At 38.2% G+C, this 24,403-nt stretch overlaps 1 protein-coding gene across 2 annotated transcripts in view; it reads right to left on the bottom strand.

The window, feature by feature from the left end:
* Window positions 1–4,655: 4,655 nt before the first annotated feature.
* zbtb20 (zinc finger and BTB domain containing 20) overlaps window positions 4,656–24,403 on the bottom strand; it is a 48,237-nt gene continuing 28,489 nt past the window's right edge. For both annotated transcript variants that reach the window (XM_043219809.1, XM_043219810.1), the window contains exons 2-4: window positions 17,144–17,332; window positions 8,809–10,374; window positions 4,656–6,833 (exon numbers count right to left, since the gene is read on the bottom strand). In XM_043219809.1, coding sequence (XP_043075744.1) covers window positions 6,298–6,833; window positions 8,809–10,354 — 2,082 coding nt within the window. In that variant the 5' untranslated portion in view covers window positions 10,355–10,374; window positions 17,144–17,332 and the 3' untranslated portion in view covers window positions 4,656–6,297. The remainder of the gene's footprint in view (window positions 6,834–8,808; window positions 10,375–17,143; window positions 17,333–24,403) is intronic.

Genomic DNA, 24,403 nt, shown 5'->3' with positions numbered 1-24,403 from the left:
AAAGCGCTAAACATGTAGCTCACAGATAAGAAAAACGGCATCACCGCTCCTCTCAGCCCAGCACAAGCACCAGCATCTGTCCACCTTTCCCTCCATGCCTTGCTGACCCTTAAATACCGTCTACAGAGAACCGAAAACCATTCCCTCGATCCAGGCCCTGTTTCCGGTTCGGGTGGCCACGGAAAAGTGATCCTCGACACGAGCGTCATCGTTTAAAACCGCGTAGTCAGTGTTATTAATAAAAGTATGCCTTGCGTGATTAGTAAAGAAACTGCAGTATCTGTATCTGAAACATCATATATATATATATATATATATATATATATACACACACACACATATATATATATGATTCATCTAAAGATATTTTATGTTTGCTTGCTTCTCCTGTTAAAATCTGTATTGTACTTTGTCCTGTAAATATATGTATAATTTTCTATTGTTTCTGAAAAACAAACGAACGAACGAACGAACAAACTCTGTAGTCATAAATAGAGTAAATGCTTTGTCTTTGGATTTGAGCCTATGATACAAGCAGAAGAATATCATATCATCAATATCGAATACCATTCAGAGCTGTAACGCAGAAAGAGAAGTGTTAGAAAAGTGTGTAATCACAAGCATGCTTACATATCTAACCTCTGGCGGGAAAAAAGGATTAAATAAATTTGGTATCGAACATATGATATGCTTGTCTACTGACTACAAAGATTAAAACGGTATTCGCTTCTCTGTTATATTCTTCAAAAAACCGCGTCTCTATAGTTTACAGAGCAGTCTGTAAAGTCTCGCAAATCTTATCACAAAACAACAATGACCTCTTTTCACATAAACCATCGCAATATTGATCACGGCATACACAATATTATGCTGATTATGTATAACAACAACTGCTCATAAGCGTATAGCATCAACATCTTTGAAAGGAAAGACGTCATTCTCAAGCAAATTCAGCATCTATAGGAAAGAACCGAGAAGAAGAGAGGAAGAAGAGGAAATAGAATAGGAAGAACAATTTTTTTTTTTCGTTTGTTTGTTTGTTTAGTTTTGTTCACATACACAAATGTCCGATAAAATGCATACTGAAAAGGCAGACATTTTCAATAGGGCATTTAAAATATGCGACTTATAAAATTCTAAAGGCAGGTTTGAAAAACACGAAATGAAATTAAAACATACGCAAACATTTTTTTTTTTATTATTATTATTATTGATTAATTTTAACAGGGGCACTTTGGACACAATATACCACTGTATATTGTAGTATAAAATAAGCTTCATTTTGGTGATTTCAGGGGTTAAAACACAATAAAACACCCTTACTTATTAGTGGTCCTTAAATGGTACAAGTCAAAGTCTTTTTGTGACGTTTCAGATCTATTTCGTAATTATTATTGCTGGTAGTCCTCATGCTTGCCTCACAGAGGGATCTGTCAACAGTTGAAAAACTATGTTTCTGTGTGTGTGTGTGTGTGTGTGTGTTTTGTTTTAGGCAGTGAATATTGTCTTGTTTTTACTGTTTCGTGAAGTATTATTATTACAGAATAAAAATAACAGTATTATTGTGAGCTTCATTAAGCTTGGATCTGTAAAAAGAGGCACTTCATCATTTTTTTTTCTTCTACAAAGGAGAGGCATTGTAAAATTCCACATGTACAGTGTTAGGTGTTGTTTTGGTTACAGTACTATCTGTTGTAGATGCTGATGAAGACATGGATTCTCTAGCTTGTTTTGAATTAGTCTGACCTTTGTGTAGAGAGAAGATTAAGTCTTTGTTTGTTCGGAGAAAGATGTTAAATCGAAGCGGACTGTTCCAAAAAAAACGGGCCGACTGAAACATTTCACCAGGGTTTTATAGGATGCATGTTATGAAAAAAGCTTAGTCTCTGAGCATACAACACAACCGATCATTCAACTGTTCCAAGTAAGCGAGCAAAACCTCCTACGTAGATATTGGTGATGTTTTCCAAGGTCTTTTCTGTGCCCACAAGCCTATACTCTAGGAATAGATATTCTTTATAAATTAAGATTTTTTTTTGTTTTTAAAAAAGTACCTTTGTTAAAAAGCGAGGAGAAAAGAAGGTGGTAGTCCTACAACATAAAAACTTACTGTAATAGCAAAGAGAATGCTGTATCTATACTGTACACTGAAGAAAAGTAATATGTATTGTAAAATTACAATTTGAAGCAGAAAACAAAAATAAACGCTAACTCTACATTTATGAACTGTAAATATATACTGTAAGTAATGTAAAAAAGTCTATCTGAACTACCCATAGAAGTGATCGTCATAGTGCTTTTTACCCACAAGAACGGTGTCCAGTCTAGATGCGATGGATAGTAGACTATGACATTTAAGCATCTGAATTGTGTCTAAACATCTTCGTGCAGATTTTTACACTTTCACAAACTACACAATTTTGGCTAAACAAAGTCTCTGTGAAATAAAAGGTTTTTTTTTTTTTTTTTTCGTCGCTGTTCTTTTTCCTTTTTACATATGAACAAACACAGAGTAACAGTAATATCGGACATTAAAGCCTCATAGCACTTCCAACACAAGCGAGATGAGACGGCTTTAATATATGAAGCCTGATACTAGGACCGGTGACGCCGCTGCCTCCACGCATGGCCGAAATGACGAGAAATCTGCGATTGGCGTGTCGCTGTACGTCCTTCATAACCTTCACTAGACAATTTACCAATACTGTATTGCAAGGTTGCTTTCTCTTAAATATATATCCCTTGTGTAAAAGAAACGCTAGAAATTGCAACAGCACCTTCACAAGCAAATAGTGCATTTGGTCGCTTGAGTCAAACATGTTTAAGGCTATCTGTAAAGACACAGCTGATGGCCAGTGTGGGTCCCTCCCTCCCGCCCCGCTCATTAAGTGCTCTAATGCGTCGAAATGTTAACGTTTATGCTGGCCTGACCCTCCTTTAGAGACGCGCATGTTCCGGTGTAACGTTCCTGCGATTTGCTGCAGTCGGAATCCACAAAGGACGGTTACTGAATGGGAAAAGAGACGTTTAGAAGCGACGGAACTACTAATGGATGAGACGGGACTCTGTCCGCCGCCACAGCAATCGAAACCCGACTGGAGATGACCGACAAACACGCACGCTAGTCTAAGGCAACACCTCCGACTGATACAACACAGCCTGCGGCCAAACTTTTGCAGCATAATTGAGTTAAAAAACGACGTTTGGTCTCGAAGCACTGGAGAGCGATCACAGAATATTCAACAGGCGTATTGAAGTCGCTGAATTGACGGGGACAGCGCTGGGTTAGGCCAGATCGTATCGTTCGGACTTAAAGCAAGGGCCTTGACGGCATCGTGTTCCTCGTGTCGTTTATTGTAGGGAAAATAGCGATGATTGTTCTTGAGAAAGTTACCAAATGCACTCCTAAGTATGTAAAATAACATGTTGTGACTGTTGCCGTACCTGTACTGCATATTGCAAAGGAAGCCCTACAGTTCAGGCATCACAAATTTGTACAGCACACACATAGAGACATACCAGAGGAATATAACACACACATGCTCATACAAACACATACATAAATGTGCTTGATCCCTAGACAGCACTAAAAAGCTTTGCACAACGACCCTCTCATAGAAACGTACTTGTTCTAAAAGACATTTATCATATATTTAGGCACACACTACAATTCTTTTTTTTTTTGTTTTTTTTGTGGTTTTGTGGTTTTGATGTTTTTTTGTTTGTTTGTTTTGTTTTGTTTTGTTTTTTTTTTTAGTTTGGTATGAATGAGAAGAAAACCGAGCGTTCGCGTCGATGAATTAACTGCATTGGGATAGTGTCGGGATAAAGGGGAAAGGATGGAAGCGGTGTAAGCGGTACGTCATTATGATCTGACTAGGGATAAGCTCACGATGGTTTAAATATAAATAAAGAAGAAGAAAATGCTTGCATAAACAGCACAAAAGTAAATACAATAGCAAGTGATGATAACAAAGCCGAGAAAAAATCGAATCGTCTAATCAAAAGAAAAACAAAAAAGGAAAAAAAAAAAAGAACAAAGCTACTCAAACACAAGTGAACTATAGAACCAAATATTTGATAAAAAAATGATTATCTCTAAAAACTAGAACATCTCTGGTAACAGTAGTGCACTTATTGGTTTAAGCAGTGCAACATATATGCAAGAAAACAATGCAGTCCTCTTATCAAGCTTTTAAGAAAAGATATTTCCTTTATAAACAATGAAAAAAAAAAAAAAAACCATAGAATTTAATTTCTTAAGTAAAACAATTCAATGTTTAAGCACAGGATTTTGAAGTAAATGTGCAAAGTAGCACTGTTTTTCAAACCTACAACTTACACGACCAAATTCCGAAATGGAAAAGAGTCCAAATAAATTGTGATCGATACATTTTGTCATCTTTTTAAACTACACTCCAAAAGTGTATCTACTCAGACAAAGTGAGCAAAGTTGCCAGATTGCAGTTGCACGGCAGATGAGTCTTTTTATATCCATAAAATACGTGTATAACAAAGCCAAATATGAACGCAGAGGTTCTGAGTGACGTAACACCAAAAATACAACCTTTTCAACTCACTTCCGAAGTACACACAACAATGTCTAGATATCTGTAAAATTGGGAATGTTTCTTATTGTTTGGAGAGTTTTCTCCCTGTGGTATATTAAAGAAGAATGAACGTGTTGAATTTATTGTGGTTCAGTAGATGTTTCTTTTTCTGTTGCCTTGCGTCCCTATATCCTTCGCCTGCTCTCTCGCCCCATGTGTATATCCCATCAGGCAAAAAACAAGGACGGCTGTTTGAGCCACTAGGTGGGGCTTTAGGAACAGGAGTAGTGCATTTTAGTCACCCCACCGGCCCAAACAACTGAGTCATAGTAGTCGCCGCTAACAGGAAATACATCATTTTTATGCATTTAGGAGGTTATTTCTGTCCAGTTCACTTTTGATCTAATCTAGCCCATGGCTCCAAATAGCTTAACGTTTCCCATGTTCACTGAGAAATAATAAGAACTTGAGAAATATCCACATAATGTTGGATTCTACAGCTGATAACAGTCTCAAAGTGAGCATGTGAGGAGCAGCAATTAACTTGGATTTTGGGCCTGTTTGCATACTAAAATCTGCCATTTTCCTTTTTTCTTTTGTCAAAAAAACTAAACATGGAGCAAATGAAAAGAACAAATCAGTTGCTCGCAACTTTATATCGCATTTCGTTTTGAAGCGGAAGAGGTCAACTAACAGTCGTCTTCTTAGTGGCAGTGTATGCAAAACGAATTGGAAATTATTAACGGCATTCAAAGTTTTTGCTCGAATACTGTCGTTGATAAACTCTCTCTCTCTCTTTTTTTTTTGTAAACTTGACCTGAACCATCGGGGGAAAAAAATGGGGTGGGAGAAAAGGAAAATGTCATAACCGTAATCATAGTCATAATCATAATAATCATTCATTCATCAAGCCACTCAAAAATTCCCATTTTAGTACAGTTAATAAAACTGGCTTGTACCTTGACAACATCAACATCATAATCCCTCAATGCCATAATAATAAATAAAAACCCAGTGTCAAATTGAACAACTCTCCTATTCTTATCGCACATAAAAAGGCAAACACGTGACCATCATTATTTTAGAATGAATCTAGAGCCAAATCTCTTTTTCTTTCATTTTTTTTCCTTTTTTTTTGAATCTATACCACAGTAAGCTTGGACGCTTATAGTGTCCAATACGGTCTACATGGGAAAAGATCTACAAGTTTAAAAAATTCACTGCAATATTTATTTTTGTGCACACGCACGCTCACATGCACAAATACACATACATACAAAATACCTCTACCATATATAAGTGTGTATAAGTAGTTTGTGCGTGTGAGTGCATGCATGGGTATGTGTATTTGTGTTTGTGTGTATGTCTCAGTGTGTGTGTGTGTGTGTGCGCATGTGAATTTTTTTTTCTTGTGTGTTCTTTCGCAGGCCTTTCGGTAGTGTTCAACACATAAATCAGTATTTAAGGAAAGCATACATTTAGAGGCCAGTAGTATGGATCCAGCCAGTGGATCATTATCCAACTACACAGCCTTAAGGCCACCATCTTTTTTTATTCTTTAAGAATAGCAAGGACAAAAAAAAAGAAAAGAAATTAAACGCTTCTTTTTTTTTTCTAGAAAACTTAATGTGCCAGTGTCTATACTCATTACTCTTCATGCCCCAATATAAGAAAAAAAAAATCTAGTGCCGTTTTCGTTATCATTTCATTCTTTTTCATGTTTACGCGAGTTTTTTTTTATTTGTACTTATCCGTCGGAGACATGCTTGCGCATGTGGTCATTGAAGTGCTCGATTTGGTCAAACTTGACAGGGCACACGGAGCACATGTAGGTGGTCCCCTCCTGGCAGCTGGCTTCCGCAGCAACGCCCACTCCGGTGCTTCCGACTCCGCCCCCTGCTCCGCCCGCTCCCACTGGCATGGCGAGAGCCACCACTCCCGCTCCCGGCTCGGGAACAGCCATCGCAACCGGGATGGATGCGGGGCCTCCGCCGCTCCCGGCGGCACTGACCCCGGAGACCCCGGTTTCGGTGCTGTGCAGGGCCATGTGGCGCTCCAGCAGGGTCTTGTGGGAGAACTTCTTCTTGCAGATGTAGCACTCGTAGGACTTCTCTCCACGGTGCAAGCGCATGTGGACGTTGAGCGAGCTCTTCTGGGTGAAGCGTTTGTTGCAGATGCTGCACTGGTATGCTCGGACTCCTGTATGTGTAACCATGTGTTTGATGAGATAATCCTTCAGCGAGAACGAACGCCAGCAGATACTGCACTGGTGCGGCTTTTCACCTAAAAGAGCACAGAGAACAAACTCGTTAGAAAGGGACCGCGGTCAATCACGTCACTGATCATTTTGATCATGCTATGCGAAGCTGAGCAGGTTCTCCTTCTGCTTTTTATGACAGTAGGGTGAAAAGTTACCGTATTTTGCAGGAAAACCATTTGAGCAATAATAAGCATGTAATGTGACAGCTACAGACCTGAAATGCGACACGTTCCTCTTTAACTCATGATGTCTGTGTTTTGTTTTCTGATAGAACCTTCCAAAAAAACTGACGTTTGATTCTCTGTGCATATCATTAAAATAATAAAATTTTTGCTCTTGCTTTTAACTGTAACTTTTTATGAAAAGTTGAACTTTGTATGCAGATTATTAATGTTGCTAAACGTATTAATTTTAATTATGGAATTAATTAGTGCTGTGGTTACCTAGCAACAGTAATGTCAAATTTCGAAATCTAAAAAGGCCACCACAGTCAACATGCTTAAGCTACATTGAAATTTCATACACGTCTCTTTTCTCATCAAAAACATATTTGATTTTTTTATACCAGTGATGTCTAATGAGCAAATCTAAAGTTATATTAGCAGTTTTTAGTCAGTATGAATATGAATTTTGGTGTTGCTTTACTGTATGTAAACATACTCTTAATCAAATTTTAATAACGATTGATTCAAAACCTAAACACATTTCATATGAATCTGCTAGGTTGGCTGTCATTTCATCAGCTCATATATTCTTTTTTCGGTTAAACTTTGAATGGGAATTTTCATGGTTGTTATTCCAATCAGGAATCACATGTAAAGCTGTGTGGCAGTCATTTCTACTGATTTTAAAATGAAACTCAAAACCGATTTAATTAGGTATAAAGAATTCATTAAAAAACAACTCCATAACAGAAAAAGAAACGGAAAACAAGAAGAGTAAATGCATAAAAATAGGTTGAATGATGAGAAATCACAAGGAAGTAAATGTATATTGCTGTAATTCCACACTGGTCAGTTATTTACATAAGTTCTTGGCAGCCACAATCTTCTAGGTCACAAGCAATCTGTCGTTATAGTAAAATATCTTTTGTGCTGTACTGTATGATAAAAGCTCCTGTGATTCATTTATGGCAGCATGTTTAAGGACGTACCAAGGATCAAAGTCTGACTGTTTTAATAAACATATACGATTACACGATGCTGGTTGCGGCCTGACGACAGATCATTATTGCACGGTAACCTACTTCAGGGGTTCACAGTGTCAAATTTAATTATCCTACCAAACTTAACATTGCTATACTTGAACGCTCTTTTAAAGGAAGGATATTTTACTGTACGCTTTAGGAGCGTTAAGTCATTTCAGAATACGCTAATAAATTGCAATCAGTTCACAAGATCAGTCTCCAGAAGAGACGACTCCAAAACAGTAAGAGTTATTATCACAACTCGGCTTCTCACAAGTGGACATGTCACTGCAAAAAGCCAGGTTGATAAAGTATCTACTGAAAGCTGTTTAAGATAAAGCACCTTCCAAAAATGACAATGACTTTGTGGCGTGACCAAAAAACTTAAATAAATAACTAAACAGAGGGCAGACTTTTTATATATATATATAAAACAAGAAAACAAAAAACTGCATATACACAATGACAAAGCTGAAACTGGCATGCATTTGGCAAATAGCTTGAGTACATTCTGTGTAAAGCTTAGAGACTTTGCCTAAGACAAAGCTTTCGTTTCTTTGAGTCTAATCTTTGAGTTAAAGCCCATTAACTGAAGAATCATATCAATAATTTTGAGGTCCTGACGGATACTAGTCAAACTGCTGAAATGAACTGGGCAGCTTATAACATAATGCCTAATCCAATGAGGAAACCAGGCAAATTCACAATAACTGCTACCAATTATTCACCTTGAATCAAAGTGCTTCAGATTAGCTTATGGATATAATCGGATACTAGCTAACCATACAGAAATGAAGGCCAAAGGAACTCACCTGTGTGCACAAACATGTGTTTCACGTAGTTTTGTTTGGCAGTAAAGGTCTTACAACAAAGAGTGCATGCGTAGGGCTTCTTCTCCCCATGCTGTCCCACTGCAGCACCACCTTGCTGCTGACTTCCACCTGGTGGCACCGTCAGTCCGCCGGGGAATGGAGGCATGCTGGGAGAGGGCACTGCCACAAATTGGGGCTGCTGACTCCCAATGGACTGGGGCAGACTGAAGAGGAAAGGCTTGTTGTCGCTGGCTGACTGGGTTGCAAAGAGTGTAGGCAAGTAAGTGTTGCCTGCGGTTCCCATTACCTGGGTGTTGCTGGTCAAGGTGAGGGGCATACGCAGGTTGCTGGTAAGTGGCTCACCTGGCCGCAGGTATGGCCCACCAGGCATGGACTGGGCTGCTGTTAGGTTGGCTTGTGGCGGCTGATGGATTCCAAGCTCACCACTCTCTTGAGAAGGACCGTTTCTAGTCCCGTCTTCAACTGTCTCTTGGTTCTGCTCGGGAGATGAATCGTTGACCTCGATCTGCACAGGGGTTCCACGCTCGCCTTGCAGGCCTTTGTTTGGACAGTTGTCTCGGGCAAAGCCAGACAAGAACGGCTGCTCAACAGAATCCGTTTCCGTGCCAATGGAAGAGCTGACGCCGGAGTCAAAGCTCTCGCCTTTGGGCTCACTTTCGACACACTCCAGCTGTTCGCTGTCCTCGCGGCAGTCCTCAAGCCCGTAGCAGTTGTACTCGTCCCCTTGCTCCTGCTTGATGTGAATATCACCTGTGTGGAGCCTCACTGGACGAGGCTGTTTACGGCAGTGTGTAGTCTCCGACGTGACCAGGAAGCGCTCCATCTGCTGCGAACGCTCGTGGATGCGTGTGATCCAGGCAGGGTCCTGCCCTCCCTCCTTCTGCTGTAGTGGAAGGGGCGAGTCGTAGCTGGCTGTCACCGCGGTACTGGCATAGTGGGAGCGATTTCCACGGGTACCGTTTTGCAGGCCCAACCCAGAACAGCTGGAATAAAGCGAGGAATAAACGCGGTCAAGGCTCTGGTGAGATGTTTGCATGTAGCCTGATTCGGCATCACTACTGGGACCGGACGTGCCAGACTCAGGAGTTCCCCGTGGTGTCTCCTGCCCCGAGTCGCCTGGGACGACGGAAAAGCTGCCAGATCCAGCAATGCCAACATTTTGTGAAACAATGCGGGTGCATTCGTCGATGACGGTCTTGATCTGAAGTATGCTGGCAGCTGTGAGGATCTGCAGGGCCTCAGACTGGGAGACCCGCAGCACACCGCTGTACATGAAGTCAATCAGTTTCTGGACGGACTGTACAGAAACCACAGAGGGGATCTCGATGTCACTGTAGCCCAGGAGCAGCTTGTCCTGAAAGAAGGGGCTGCCTGCAGCCAGCACACAACGGTGAGCTCGCAGCATGCTACCATGGATCCGAACAGTCACGTCACAGAAGTGCCCGCGGTTTCGCTGCTCATTGAGGGTCTCAAGTACAGAATTGCTAAAGTTGTGGAGATTAATGTGGTGAATGCGTTCGGTCATCCCCTTGCACCTGATGTCACCTGTGTGGCAGACACAAACAAGAAAAAAGTCACGCACATGATTAATGCATTTTCTCAAGCACTTTAGTACAATGTTGACCGTAAGTTAAAGTTTTTTTAACAACTACTTTTAGCTGCTGTCATGGCAACCAAAATACGGCTCACTCCATTGACTTTAAAAATGTTTTATACAGAAACCCACAGTTTTCTACACAGTGTGAAAAACAAGGACGGTGCCCCTCTAACTTATATCTCTTGTGACTTTCAAGGTTACAAATGTTAACAGCTGTACTTTTCCACATATGGTAAGTGTCAAAAACACTTTACTACAACACAGTTCTTTAAGGTTTTGTCTCCCTTATTTGGGACTCCCATGTCCCTCGAATCACACATAGGCACTCAGTTGTCCCCCCTCTCATCACATCCTAGACCTATATAGATGCCTTGAAATCCATACGTTCTTTTGTAGGCCCCAACTCATCTTTAGTCTACCCTATATGGATGCTTTATTATCCACTAGAGCGTTGCTAGACGATAACTCGCTCCTTGCCTGGATTACTGTACATCATAGCTCTAAGAAGTGCATGCACTACATAACATTAACACACATTAACAGACACAAAAATGAATTTTCCATATTGTAAAAGAAAATAAAACAGGAAATAAAAGTAGGATACCACTACAGTCACGATTTATGCAAAAAGTATTACTATTCCAAGTCTTCCGGGGCAGAGAGATTGATTTGTGTGAGGAACAGATGCGACAACCATCTCCATCCAGCTCAGATCCTGTGCACAAATTCAAAAATTTGATGCTAGAGCTTTGCAGATGATGCTTTTCCAGCAAGTGAACTTGTCCAGCTACTTCAGCTAAAGGTGCTAACATCATTTTTTGTGGACGTATTGGAAATGGAGCTGGGTCATTGTATTTCAAATTCAATTACTTCAAAAACCTTTAACTACAACGTTTCTTTAAGTTGTGCACCTGAGAGATCTTTCCTAGTCTTGTTGTGAAGATAAATCTCAATCTTTTATTATATGGGTCTCTTTTATACTGATAAAGGCTGTTCAAGGATCGACCTTCGACCATATCTTCTCAGATTAGTTCTAACTGGCCATAGCCATTCCCCTGACAGAGGTTCTAGCCATACACAGAGAAAATACTGAAGGTCAACACCTGTGAAAATAGAATATATGTCAAATAGAGAATGTGTTTTTAACACACCTGCATGTACATTCTCTATACTTTACTTAAAGTGTGTGAAATATACAGTTATAAATTATTATAGCTTTAGGCATGCATGTTAATTATCTTGTGTGTTTATAGGTTGAGTATGACCAACAAATAAATCATAGATAACCACAGGCATGTGCTTCAATCTTCCATTATCTTATGGAATGTCTATGGCCTTTCATTGCTTTTGTTCATTGACATTTTCTGTAGAACGTGCATTCATTTTCTGTCTCCCCCTTATGGACCACACGGTCATGGGATGTTGTTTGCCTGCATATAGCCAACAGCAGAGATGTGTTTTTAGAAGAATGGATAATGTCCTGTTAATGCACTGTGCAGTGTTTCAGAAATTGTAAAAAAATTTGAACAGCTATACTACCCTACAACCTTGTGCTATACAGTCCTGCAGTAACAGTAAGAGAAGTGCGTTAGCTTACTTACATTTGATTACTTAATGTAGGCTAGCAATATTTTTGGGTGGATCAGGCTGGAGCTAAACTCCATGTGGATCTCTAGAAACAGGATTGGAGTAGTATAGCATATTATACGTGTTCTGTAAGATATAATACCCAGAGAAGTTTGTAAAAATGAGCAATACATACACACATGTGGATTTCTAATGCAAAATTTGCAAGGTTAGGTAACTGGACACCACTTGCTAATGTAATGAGGTCATCTAGCAAATATAGCGAGGTCATGTGATTACCAAGTTTGATTACCGAAACCATTTACTCTTTTTAAAAATCTGTAGATAGTATACAGTGTTTAGTGTGCAGCATTCATTAAATAGTAAACTAGTATTCTATTTCAAACATTACAACAAACGCTCCCAGAATACTGTATCCCACAATGCAATTTATTCAGAATTTCCACCATGAACAAAACCTAAGTAATATCTCTGAAAATATCTCCACATTAAGTCTTTTTAATGATACTGAAAAAACTGTTGTTATTTTTTTTCTCATCCATACAAAATTGTAAATAATTACATCCATACTGGACATTTCTCATCGAAGAAAATATATACACATGGTTAGGATATCAATGTAGTGTAGACTACTACGCTTTAAAATCGGTGCATAATATATACTGTAAAATGCTATTATTCAAAAATATTTGGCCACAAAATATCTGTGTGGCATACTATTTAATCTTTGAGAATATCTCTATGTCTATGGTTTCGAAGGACAGATTTTTTTTTTTTTTTTTTTTTGTATACATTTTTAAAATTTAAATGTACTGTATATTGAATATACTGACAATGCCTAGTTGAGGTCTATTTTCACAAAACGACTGGTCATAAGAAAATGTGGAGTGACTTTTTTCTTGTGGATTTTTTTTAAGCTGTTAATCAAGCCCTAACAGGAAGCAAATACGACATTTACGCTTAGAATTTGGGAAGTGGGAGTGTTCATCTCTTAGTATTCATTTAGTGTGTAGTGTTTTATTGGAACTGTTTCATGTTCATTCATTTGATCCAGTAATATAACACCTGCATAACAAAAACAGATACTGTATTACATTTATAAGCAAAGGGTAACAGTTCACCCCCCCCAAAACAATTCTATCATCATTTACTTACCCTCGTGTCATCACAAAACTCACACGAAATAAGATTTTTTGAAGAATAATGAGAATCAACCCATTTTGCATTGACTAAAAAAAATGATGCACTTCTCGAAATGTCTTCTTTTACATTGCGCAGAAGAAAGCAAGCCGTACAGATTTAAAATGACATGAGGGCGAGTAAAAACAAATTTTAATTTCTGGGCGAACCATCCCTTTAAAGCTTAACTTATTTGGACGAATACAGCATTTAAGAGGATAATTCCTTCATATTAACTACACAATGGGCCCTTTAAATCTTTAATTTTCTCAGTGTGTAAGTACTGCATGGAATATCTGTGTTTTCTGTACTCTTACTGCCGCAAAAATCATTTGAAGGAAGTAAACTATGCAAATAAAAGCGAATGGTGCCCGATCGCTACGTGAAATACACATCACGCTTTACGTAATATACGCTGTAACCTGAAATGTTGAAAAAGGTAACGTCCGTGTTATTTTCAATATCCATATTCAAGGGAAGCGAGACTGAATTTTAAGAATTTTTATCACAACAACACAAAGCTAATTCACAAAGCCGGTCAGAACATAGAATTCAGAACTCGTTCCTAAATCTACAACTGAGCCATGTAGTTCGGCGCACTGTACTTTAGATTTACAGCTACAGATATTTATACTTATGTCATGAGATGATATTAAATTACAAACATGTACTTTTGCGTTTAGCCTAATTGCAACAATCTCGCAAAACACACTGAATAATCAATGTAGCTCTTTAGAGCGTAACAGGTGGCATCGCCGGGGCGATTTCAGTACATCCTACCAAACAGCATTAAAGTATCAGAAATTAGCACACTGGAGACATTATTTATGAAAAAAGTGGAGTGGCTGGAATTCGGTGACCTAAAAAAGCTTTTCTTCTCACAGACAGAGGGCAGTCTTGAGCTAACGGCTGAACATGCAGCATGTGTTTCGCTTTTGTTACATACGAAATCAAAAAATAAGTAAATCAAATCAATCAAGCCGCGATGGGTCCACGGGATCATTATTCATGCTATGAATAATTTTCAGACCTCTCTGAGGCTCGCGTTCATGCTGGTCTGCGTTTGAAGGAACGTGACTGTCTACACAAACAGTTTTGGAGAGAACACAAAATGTCTACTTTCTGCGAGGTGCTACACCCTTTTTCAACAGGAGGCTTTGAAACACTTAAAAAAAAAAAAGCCTTGAAGAGTTTCAGCACTTCTGAAAATCAATGGACAGCAATAACATCAGCCCCCTTCGCTAAACGCCGTCGTACAGAAACCTGCGCGTGCAAAGTTGAAAGCACACACTGTTTGCTCCTTTTCGCGTTGCCCTCTCCGTTTTCCACGTGCATTCCTCTCCGAGCGCTTCTCAGCTTTACGCATTGTCATTTTGGCACCACGTCTTATTCCCTTTAATAGAGGCTCTGAAATAGTGTTTACCGCTCTCAAGAATTTCTTAACTGGTATGATTTCAAGAGCATTTAAATATTAGCGCCGCATAAAAGCATTTGAAAAGACAGGTTACCGGAGCAGGTCGTTCATTTAGGATCCATAGCAAGCGGCTGATTTCAAGTATGCAACCTCCGAGACTTAAAGCACGGCACTGCAAGGTTTATACCGCTAAGAAATACGCATCGTATTTTGAAGGTTACCAAGGCATAGTGTTCTACAAGAAAACGAAGAAGAAAAACCGTGTACTTATGTGTGTCTAGACTTGTTTCTGTAAAACTTTAAAAGCTTTTGATGAAAAGGGAATCGGATTTTTTTGGTTTTTGTCAAAGTCTGGCCAAGCAGTTCTCATGAAGCGCGCTACGCGGTACGCAGCAGGACCCTGTCAACTGACGGTGGTAAATAATAAAAATAACATTAATAAGCATTTCGTGCTTTATTTCTTCATTTTACACGTGCGCATCTCAGATTTTTAGAGTGGATGAAAATAGGTAGTGTTAAGGGGTCCACACATTGAGGCGATCGAAGAATAGACAAGATATTATCATATCGCGTTTTTCCTAAAAGTCTTGGGCTTGATTTCCTGAAGGGAAGCTTAAAGAGGGGTCTGCTTTTGATTTAGGATTGATAGTGACATCAGTTTCAAGTGCCTCTAAAAAAGGAGGGAGAAGTTTTAAGACAGTCTTGCTCTAAAGTCTTAAAATAAACGTATTATTCAGTATTGGTCTGAATAGTAATGCAAAATTTTGAATGGTTTGTAAAATAATTAGTTTGATCTGGATTAGAAAATGTCTAAAAGTAGCTACCGCGGTCTACAAAGTTAGCCGAGTGACTGATGGTGATTTTACAGCGGCACGATTTATTTGAACTAGGAATATTAATATTAATCAAAGTTTCGCATTATGTTGATGTTGCTCACAGCGCCTCAGCTTGTTCACCAAGAGGGAAAAATATAGACGGAACACTGAACAAAGGTGATGTTAGACCGGTGTGGTACCATACTCAAGTACAGTAAGAGACAGCAAAAGTCTTCCTTCGTTCGGACGGCACTACAATTAAAGCTGGGTCAGTGGAAATCGCTTTGGACCTAAAGCGTATGTAAGGACAACACGCTATGACATAACTGTGTAGGGTTATTCATTTATTTCGTTTGAATGAATAATAGGCCTACATCTTAAAAGTAAAAAAAGTAGCACACTTAAATGTTTTAAATGTACACTTAAGTGTATATATTTAAAATAAACTCTATTGCAGATGATATAATATTAATGAAATGTGTGTACTTAAGAGAATACCACGTCAAGACTTGTTACATTTTAAATCATTACATTTAAAAAAAATCTTTTAAGAAGAGCACTTATTTAGATGTGCTGGCTTACTAAAGCGCCTGTTAATGTTTAAAGTTAACATGCATTTATTATATATTATGTATTATTCCAAACATGCAATTACAAATCTTTTTAAATGAAATTTAAGTGAGATATTGTTATTATTATTATTATTATTAAAGTATATTTTATTTTACAGTAAATATTAACAGGTGTATTTTGCAGTATGCCTTGACCTCATTTCAAAGGAAAACAAAAGTAATTACATACAGAGTCAATAAATCATTCTAAATTTCAGCTAAATGCATCGAATGCAAATATTAATTGTAATATGTTTTCAGCTGCAGTTAACACCGTCCAAAAACATCACAAGTATAGAGATATTTAAAATATAAATACTCTTTTTGAAAGTACGCTAAAGCTGAATTTGTTTTACAAGGGTATCCCTTTAAGAAAGAGTCAATCTGATGACAGGCAAGTGTGAACGTTAGTCTGCTGAGTGAATCCTATGGAGATCCAAAATCAAACAAAACACAAGGATTTATATTTTCCATAAAGAAAATGAACCGCAATCATTTTTAAGCATCATGCCATTATTTTCATGACAATTAAACGCATTCCCCGCCCCCCAAATTCTCATTACTGTAATGCATCCATTCTACTTTTGAGACTTTACGTAATTCTCATTATTTTCAATGATTTTCATTATATTCTCATTACTGTAATAAACATAGGTGGAGTGTGTGCAAGGCTGGCCAAAGCTAAGCCTTCCTCCGACCGTGACGTGACGCGTGTATGCACGACTACAGACGACACAGAAGATCATCCACAACGCGTTCCAGCAATCAGAACGGTGAAATAAAATACATACATCACAACGTCACTGTTATCAACATCAATACAGTAATGAGAATTTGGAAAGGAACTATGCTCGGCTGTAAATAATTTCACCGAAATATAATTTCTTGATGGTTATACAATAAGCTCCGGCTTTGTCGTCGTTCTTTCTTTTGATTTCGATTTAAAATAGGATAAAGATCCACCCAAATACCCCAGAAAGAAGAAAAGAGAACGAGAGAGGGCGTCCAAGTGATTGCTAAACAAGCACAACAACAGCCTGATATTACGCATTAATCAACCAGAGAGACTTTTTTGGTACCAAGGCAATAAATTGAAGCTGGGCGAACTTACAGTCTGATGGTGTTCTGTTAGGTAATTGTGTGTATGTGGGTGCGTTGTGTATCAGGCTGGTGAAGAGGCACTGGTTAGATGCTACAGGTTGCTGGTGGTGGTGGTGCAGCGGAAGAGGTCAGTTGTCAGCCACTCATTTCATTTCGTTCCGGCCACAATCTAACCTCATGCAGAATCTTCAAAGTCGCCCTGCGAAAAAGAAGCAGAGAGAACAATTACCGTAAGCAGATATTTAAAGTTGTCCGGCATGGGAGATTTACCCTTTTCTGGCTAATACAGTTCCCCTTTATTAGGATCCCCTTTATCAGATCCCCTTGACCATTAAAAGAATGCTACAAAAAGGCTAAAATTTATGACTTGACCTAGAGAATGAAAGCTCTAAAGGCCCATTCACTCCAAGAACGATAACGGTAACTATAACTATAAAGATAACATTCGAAAATGTCGAGTTCACGCCACGACTATAACAAAGATATAGAGGAGCGATATCGCTGGGATCACTTTCAGGACATTTTTTTTTTAAAGATCAGACTACTTCATTCATATCTAAAGGGCTTGCGCATTCGAACCGGGCGACATTTTGTGGAGAAAGAGACACAGCGAGGACGAACGTAAAAAAATACGTTTAGACAACATTGTTTTGCTTTCTTCCAAGTTGCTAGAAAAGGCTATGTATTGGTTTTATTCCGCTACTTTGAGAACGTTAGAGATGGGATGGATTACTCTAGATTCACCGTTTATATGCACTGAGGACATTAACCGGTTGAAGTGAAGTAAATGCAACAGAAACTATGAAAAAAGACAAGTTCTTGTCCACTGGAGTGGAGGCAGGTATAGTTATCAATGTATTTAAAATGATCTTTATCACTCCTGAAGTGCGTGTGAGTTAATAATCACTCATACTCAATTTCTCTCTCTCTCATAATGCGTTTTAATCTGCATAATACTTCCTGTCCTTGATGCTGACTGGTGAGCAGCCATGTTTTATTTATGATAATAACTGTTTTTTCCCCAAATTCCATTAAATATTCTTCCAAATTTAGTTTTTTCCATTTTAATTTTTCTAAATTAATTATTTTTTTCCGTTTTCATTTTTCTCAACTCCTTTAAAAGATCAATTCAATTTTATTATTCAAAAGCATGTCTACTAAATTAAAATAACGAAACATACACATTTTCACATCGATTTACTGAGTTAAAAAATTACACGATTAGGGCCCTATGAATTGTTAGATTTTTTTCCATCACAATATTTTTTTTATTGTTACCAAATTCTGTGTTTTTAACATGCCCAATTATTTTAATGCATAAAACAAATTAATTTATTCAATTTTTGAAATTCTGCGTTGTGTATTTCTTTTTTCTTGTTATCAAATAAAGGCATAAAACTTTAATTTCATTTATCTTTGGCAAAGGGAATTTACAACTTAAATTAAAACATGGAAGAAATACTGTGTGATTATTTCTCCAAAAACTCATTTTAGTAGGCTAGTAGTGGTAGTAGCTTTGTGGCTACATTCTACTGAGAAATAGTAATAGGCATAATCACTTCAAATTAAACCTGACTTTTATTTTGACGGGTTGCCTTGGATACCTTTACAGTTGTGTTTATGTGATATGATGCTAGTTTTACTCAATACAGATACTAGTCCATATCACAATTTGAGTTTTTCTGCATTTTGGAAATCGTAGTGCCTTACGTACGTCGGCAGATACAGATTTGAATCTGTAAAAATACCCTGATCTTGGAGACTCTATTTGACGTCTGAATTTACAAGATGTATTTTTTTTGAGTCTTTGCTCATCTGCAACACACCTATAGGACATTTCCTTTTAGATGTCAAATAGACATTACTATGTGTCTTTAAGATGTTTATGATTTAGAATGTATGTAAAACTGACATCTGAAAGACATCTGAAAGACATCTGTCCGACGTTTGTACACAGCAGATGCTTTCCAGATCAAGATATCATTAACAGACATCTTGCAGATGTTTGTGCGCTAGCTACACACAAGAGAACTTCCCTGTCAAGTTGTATAAAAGAATCTACCAATATAGTCAAATATGGCACACCTGCTCTTAAACACTGTAAAAATGTTAACACTGCAATCAACCAGAATGCCTTAGTAATCGAATTACCACCTACAATGCCCTCGGAAGTGCGACGACGTAGATATCCACGAACCAATTCAAATTTCAGAGCTACAGAATCTCTGACCATGAACAATCGCTGGGGTTATCAAAGTCACGTGACTTTATTTGGTAAATGCGTTTCCATCGTGGTTTATGCACATTTTTCCTAATCGGATAAAAAGTTGAGGCGCATTTTTACAATATATGCACATCTTGGTGTTTCCGTCCAGCCTTTTTTTATGCGGTATTCCAAAATGCGCATAAAAATAGGTGGACGGAAAAGCTGTTTGTCAACTACGTCACCTTGTCTCGGCGTATTTATATCAGTGCGGATAGCCTTGTGCGCCATTGCGTTACTGTCATCCCAAGTTCGAATCCCAACTCAAGGACCTTTCCTGATCCCGCCCCCATCTCTTTCTCCACATCCTAGGGAGGTGAATGTGTAGGGTTACAAACCAATGGAATATTACATTTTATTCTTTCTGACGACAAAACACTTGAATGGGGCAAGCTTGTAATCCCGATTTCATAAGTGGGAAATAGGAAATTTCTGATAGCGCGTGAAGGCAGCATCGCTTCGCTTTCCCTGTTGATCATGGCTGCTACTTAATCGGAAGGCATGCTTTCTAGTCCAGTCATTTTGAGGCCAGGGTTAGACTCCTTTGCACAGCTACATAAATGTTTCCAAAACACATCTTGTTGGTCTTAAATTACAGAATGAATTTGGAAAAGCTTAGTGCTGAATCATTTTCCGCCAAATATTTTTGTGAACCGGAATGATTCGTGATTAGAGAATGCGAAGGATACACTTTATGACTTCAAAATATGTTGAATAAAGGACGTGAAATGAAGGCTGCATTCCAAGGATCCTTTAAATTGAAACCGCCTTCCTGGCGCTTCGCGGCGCTCGTATTTAGTGTGCTTTATGTATGCGCATTGATCAAAGTTTTTATTTGAATATAAGCCTAAATTAATTCCGATTATCATGTAGGGTGAGTGTCTCTTCAGAGGAAAAAAAAAATACAATTAAACCGCTTAATTTAAATAGATTTCTTCTGCAATCTCTTTATACGTTTTTGAAGCATCATTGTTCGGGGCGAATGGATGAACTACATCCAAATCATTCCAATCATCTAAAGTGACAGTTGTTAAATGCGGTCTGCTGTGGGAAATGCTTCTTAAAAGTGAATTAACTGCAAAAGTATGGCATGTTCAGTGAGTGCGCTTTAAAGCGGAGCTGAACACGAACATGCAAAGTATACTCAAGTTTGGGTTTCATGTTCGCACATAAATGGTAAAACATACACAAAAATATGTCAAAATGTTAGTCTTTTTAATTAATTACAGAAAGGCAGTCAGTGAATGTGTGCCGGTATATTAGTTCTGCGCATTCAGTCTTAAAGACTAACGCAAATACCTGCTGTCAGAGTCATTAATGTTAATAAAAGAGTAACTCTCTGTTCTCGACTGAATCATCTTAAATAAGCATAATTATATATTACATATATGCATAACAGTGATGCACCGTCTAGCTCAGACTTTTAATGAACATGTTGGTTGATTAATGCTATACTGTATTTAAATTACTCAAATAGATAAGTCACTGGCTTGTTCCAGTTGGAAGAACGCAATTCAGCTCTTGGATCATGATTTTGCATGATAGGATCGTGATCCGATATTTTGAGAAGATTGCCCACTCCTAAACAACAGACATACTTGCTAAGAAATACAGCTGCTACACATATATCATATATAAAACAATACAAGACATATACAAGTGGAGCTGGGGAAGGTGGAGGGTTTCTGAAGTGCGCTGCAAGCACCAGTCGGCCGCGCAATGCACATAAAGATGGCATTTGTCAAAATGGTTAAGAGCATATCGACCTGCGCCATCTAGAGTTTCACGACAGAGCTTTCCGTTTCTGTCATGGCCACTTTCAGAGCTTAGCGTGGTAATATACATGTTAATGTTTGAGATTACGCTGCTGCTGCAGAGGAAGTATCGTGACTTGCTCCCGCCAATATACCCACAGACACGCTGCTGTAAGCATTTAAGAAATACTGCTGCTGCACATACAACAGCAAAGCAGGAAATACAGCAATTGACTGAGCGTAAAATATGCATCAGTGGAAAAACACACATCCACATACACAGAAAGAATGAAAACAGGACAGGATAAAACAAAACACCCCCCAAAATAGCAGATCTATCATCAAGATATATGTAGAGCTGCTGCTTCAAGAGCCCTGGTGAACCAGGTGTATTATTATTTATGTGTGACATGGCTACCACGCTGACCTACCGAAATTTCTAAATGTAAAATCGTTTGATAACTGCCAAAGACGTAACTTTTATGCACTTATTTGTACAGTAAAGTTATTGGGAGAGATACACAGTCAGACACGGTTGATTTCAGCTGCGTGCTCAAACGTTGGCTAATAAACAAAAACTACGTAAATGCTTATTTCATTTAAACCTGTTGAAACGTACTTTAAACTTGCTGCATGCCCTTAGAAATATGATTAGGGCTTCACGATTAATCAAATGCGCAGCATATTTCACACGCAGTTACAAAGGCTATGTCGATTAGCATTGCATTACATGTAGCATATACTTGGTTACAATGAGCTCATATAAACCTTATATTTGTCATATTGTTTATAAGCCCTCAGTTCTACCTTAGTCTTTGTCTGTTCTTGTCTATGCTTAGATGGTTTGATTTCTCCTGGATTTTCTAACTAAAATGCCTTTTTGTTGACCTCCATCTTCCTCATGCATTTATACCTCACCAACCCTATGACAATATTGTGGTAGACGTGTGTTTATTAGTCACGTTGCATCAATGAAAGCAGTTAAGTCTTCTGTTTATTCAGCTACCACTACAGAGATTTCATGGATTTCTTCTGCTCGGCGTATATGGAGTTTCTGAGTAAGAACATCTCTAGGACTGCTCTGAGAGTCGCTCCACGATCTTTTTACCATTTGACCAAAATATTACTTATTGTAATGATCGTAAAAAATATTTATCAAAATGTATTTAGCAGAAAAATATAACGTATTTATATGATTATACTTAAAATGATTTTTTGTTAACTTTCATTATTTCAGTTAATTAGACATTTTTCTGATTCATACAATTTTACCGAACCATTAAAACGAAAAACAGTCATTTCAAGATTATCAAGAAGCCAGTGTGTGATCTGAAGTCTTCATACGTGTTGGTATCAAAAGCTGACTTGGTAATGTTTAATATCATAAACACGTAGAAATAAAGATCATAATATATTGATAAGAAATGATATTCTTCTAAGTGTAGTTCCTCAGCAGTGTTTAGCAGAATGGTTACTAAGCAACACAGTTGCAGTGGTGCTGTAATGTTGATGTAACGAGGTGACAGGAGTGTGTTTATAGGGTATTTTACAATAGCACTGAATACTCTTCAGCCAGTCACAATCAAGCATCAGAACCATCTTCTTTTATAATGCCATTTTTATTGTTTTATTTCTTTAAAGGCCATACCAAAAATGCTATCATGATGAATAGAGACATACATACCTAAAATTTGCTACATTTATTTTAACTAACACAAGTGCTAACTTAGATCATCACAGCATACATTTTTCACAACCACAAAACGACTGCAGTTAAAATCCTAGTGCACACGTTTAGATGACCAGAATTCATTTTAATTAATTCAAAGCAAAACTTTCCATCATACCTCTCACTTTGCACTATGTCAATGAACGGTATAAAAAGATGGTTGTAATGCTGTAACTTCCTGTCTATTGCAGTTGAGGCAGGAAGCAGTTCCCTCTGGGTTATCACAAAGACACATTTGTGACAGACTTGTGGACACACTTCACCACCAATTACAGGGTCAAACTCTACTGAAGGAGAAATCATATGCTCACTGGGCCAGGTGTTATTATGCAAGAGAGAGATGAAAGAATGGTCAGCCAGCCACACCCATCCTTTCCCTACCACAACCGATCACATTCCCATTCCCATTCCACACACACACACACACACACACACACACACACACACACACATTCTCTCTGAGGTAAAGCAAAGTGACTCTGCTGATTTATTTCATCAATGAAACGAAAGTCTGGCCTTTTTATTTCACATACACTGCAATCCTTCAAGGCTAGTCTATATTTACTTTCGAGATGTTATGAACTCATACAGTTTTAGAGTATGTGTTATGTTTACAACTATATATATATATATATATATATATATGTGTGTGTGTGTGTGTGTGTGTATGTAGCAACAGTAAAATTACAATGCAAATATTTGAATACTTATATTTATACCAGTCTTTGCTTTTAAATAAAAAAATAGAGCTTTTACCTTGGTTGAAAATCATAGGGAATCATAGGGATACTTGTCGACATCAGATTTTTTAATGCTAGATGTTTGGAGCATGTCACATTTTCAAATGCACATTATAAACCTCCACGGATGATGTTTGTGTGGAACAGAATACTTCAAAATACTAGAATATATATTTATATCACAATACCGTCGTTGCCATCTCATCCTCAGGCATCGTTAGAATTAACAATAGAAAATAACCGGCCAGTAATACTGTCTCACCGATCTGCACTTAAATTTGTCTAAATTTTTGGGACCCGATTTCAAGTGGAACGTGCCATTCCAATACACCAAATCGTTATTGGCAGAAAATTTGACGTCCAAATCATTGCAGTTTTGGATGGTGACGCAGAAACACTGATACTGCCGTACCATCACGCACAGGCTTCAAACACTTTACAGGCCGCGCTCCTCCACAAGAAGAGCTTAGTATACATTTTGATTTATTTTGAAAGCTTAACCTACATTCAAAACAAGGAAGAGGACAGGCACAGTGTGACACTGTCAGATCGCAGCATTTCAAATGTGACTAAAAGCCCTAAAAAAGACACATTCCTTGGAGATTTGATGACCCTTTACATTTTCTTAACTCCACCGCTTCTACTTTCTCTCTCTCATCCGGCTTTTATGCGTTGAAGTGGTTAGGCTGAGATTCGATTTAGTCTTTGTCTAGACCGGTGTGTCATTCCCATGTTCTGGCTCTGAATGGATCCAGCATCAGTAGGTCACAGTCACCATCCATCG

The sequence above is a fragment of the Puntigrus tetrazona genome, chromosome 20 (assembly GCF_018831695.1).
Source record: "Puntigrus tetrazona isolate hp1 chromosome 20, ASM1883169v1, whole genome shotgun sequence".
NCBI classification, from domain to species: Eukaryota; Metazoa; Chordata; class Actinopteri; order Cypriniformes; family Cyprinidae; genus Puntigrus; species Puntigrus tetrazona.
This window is presented reverse-complemented; position numbering and strand designations above follow the sequence as displayed.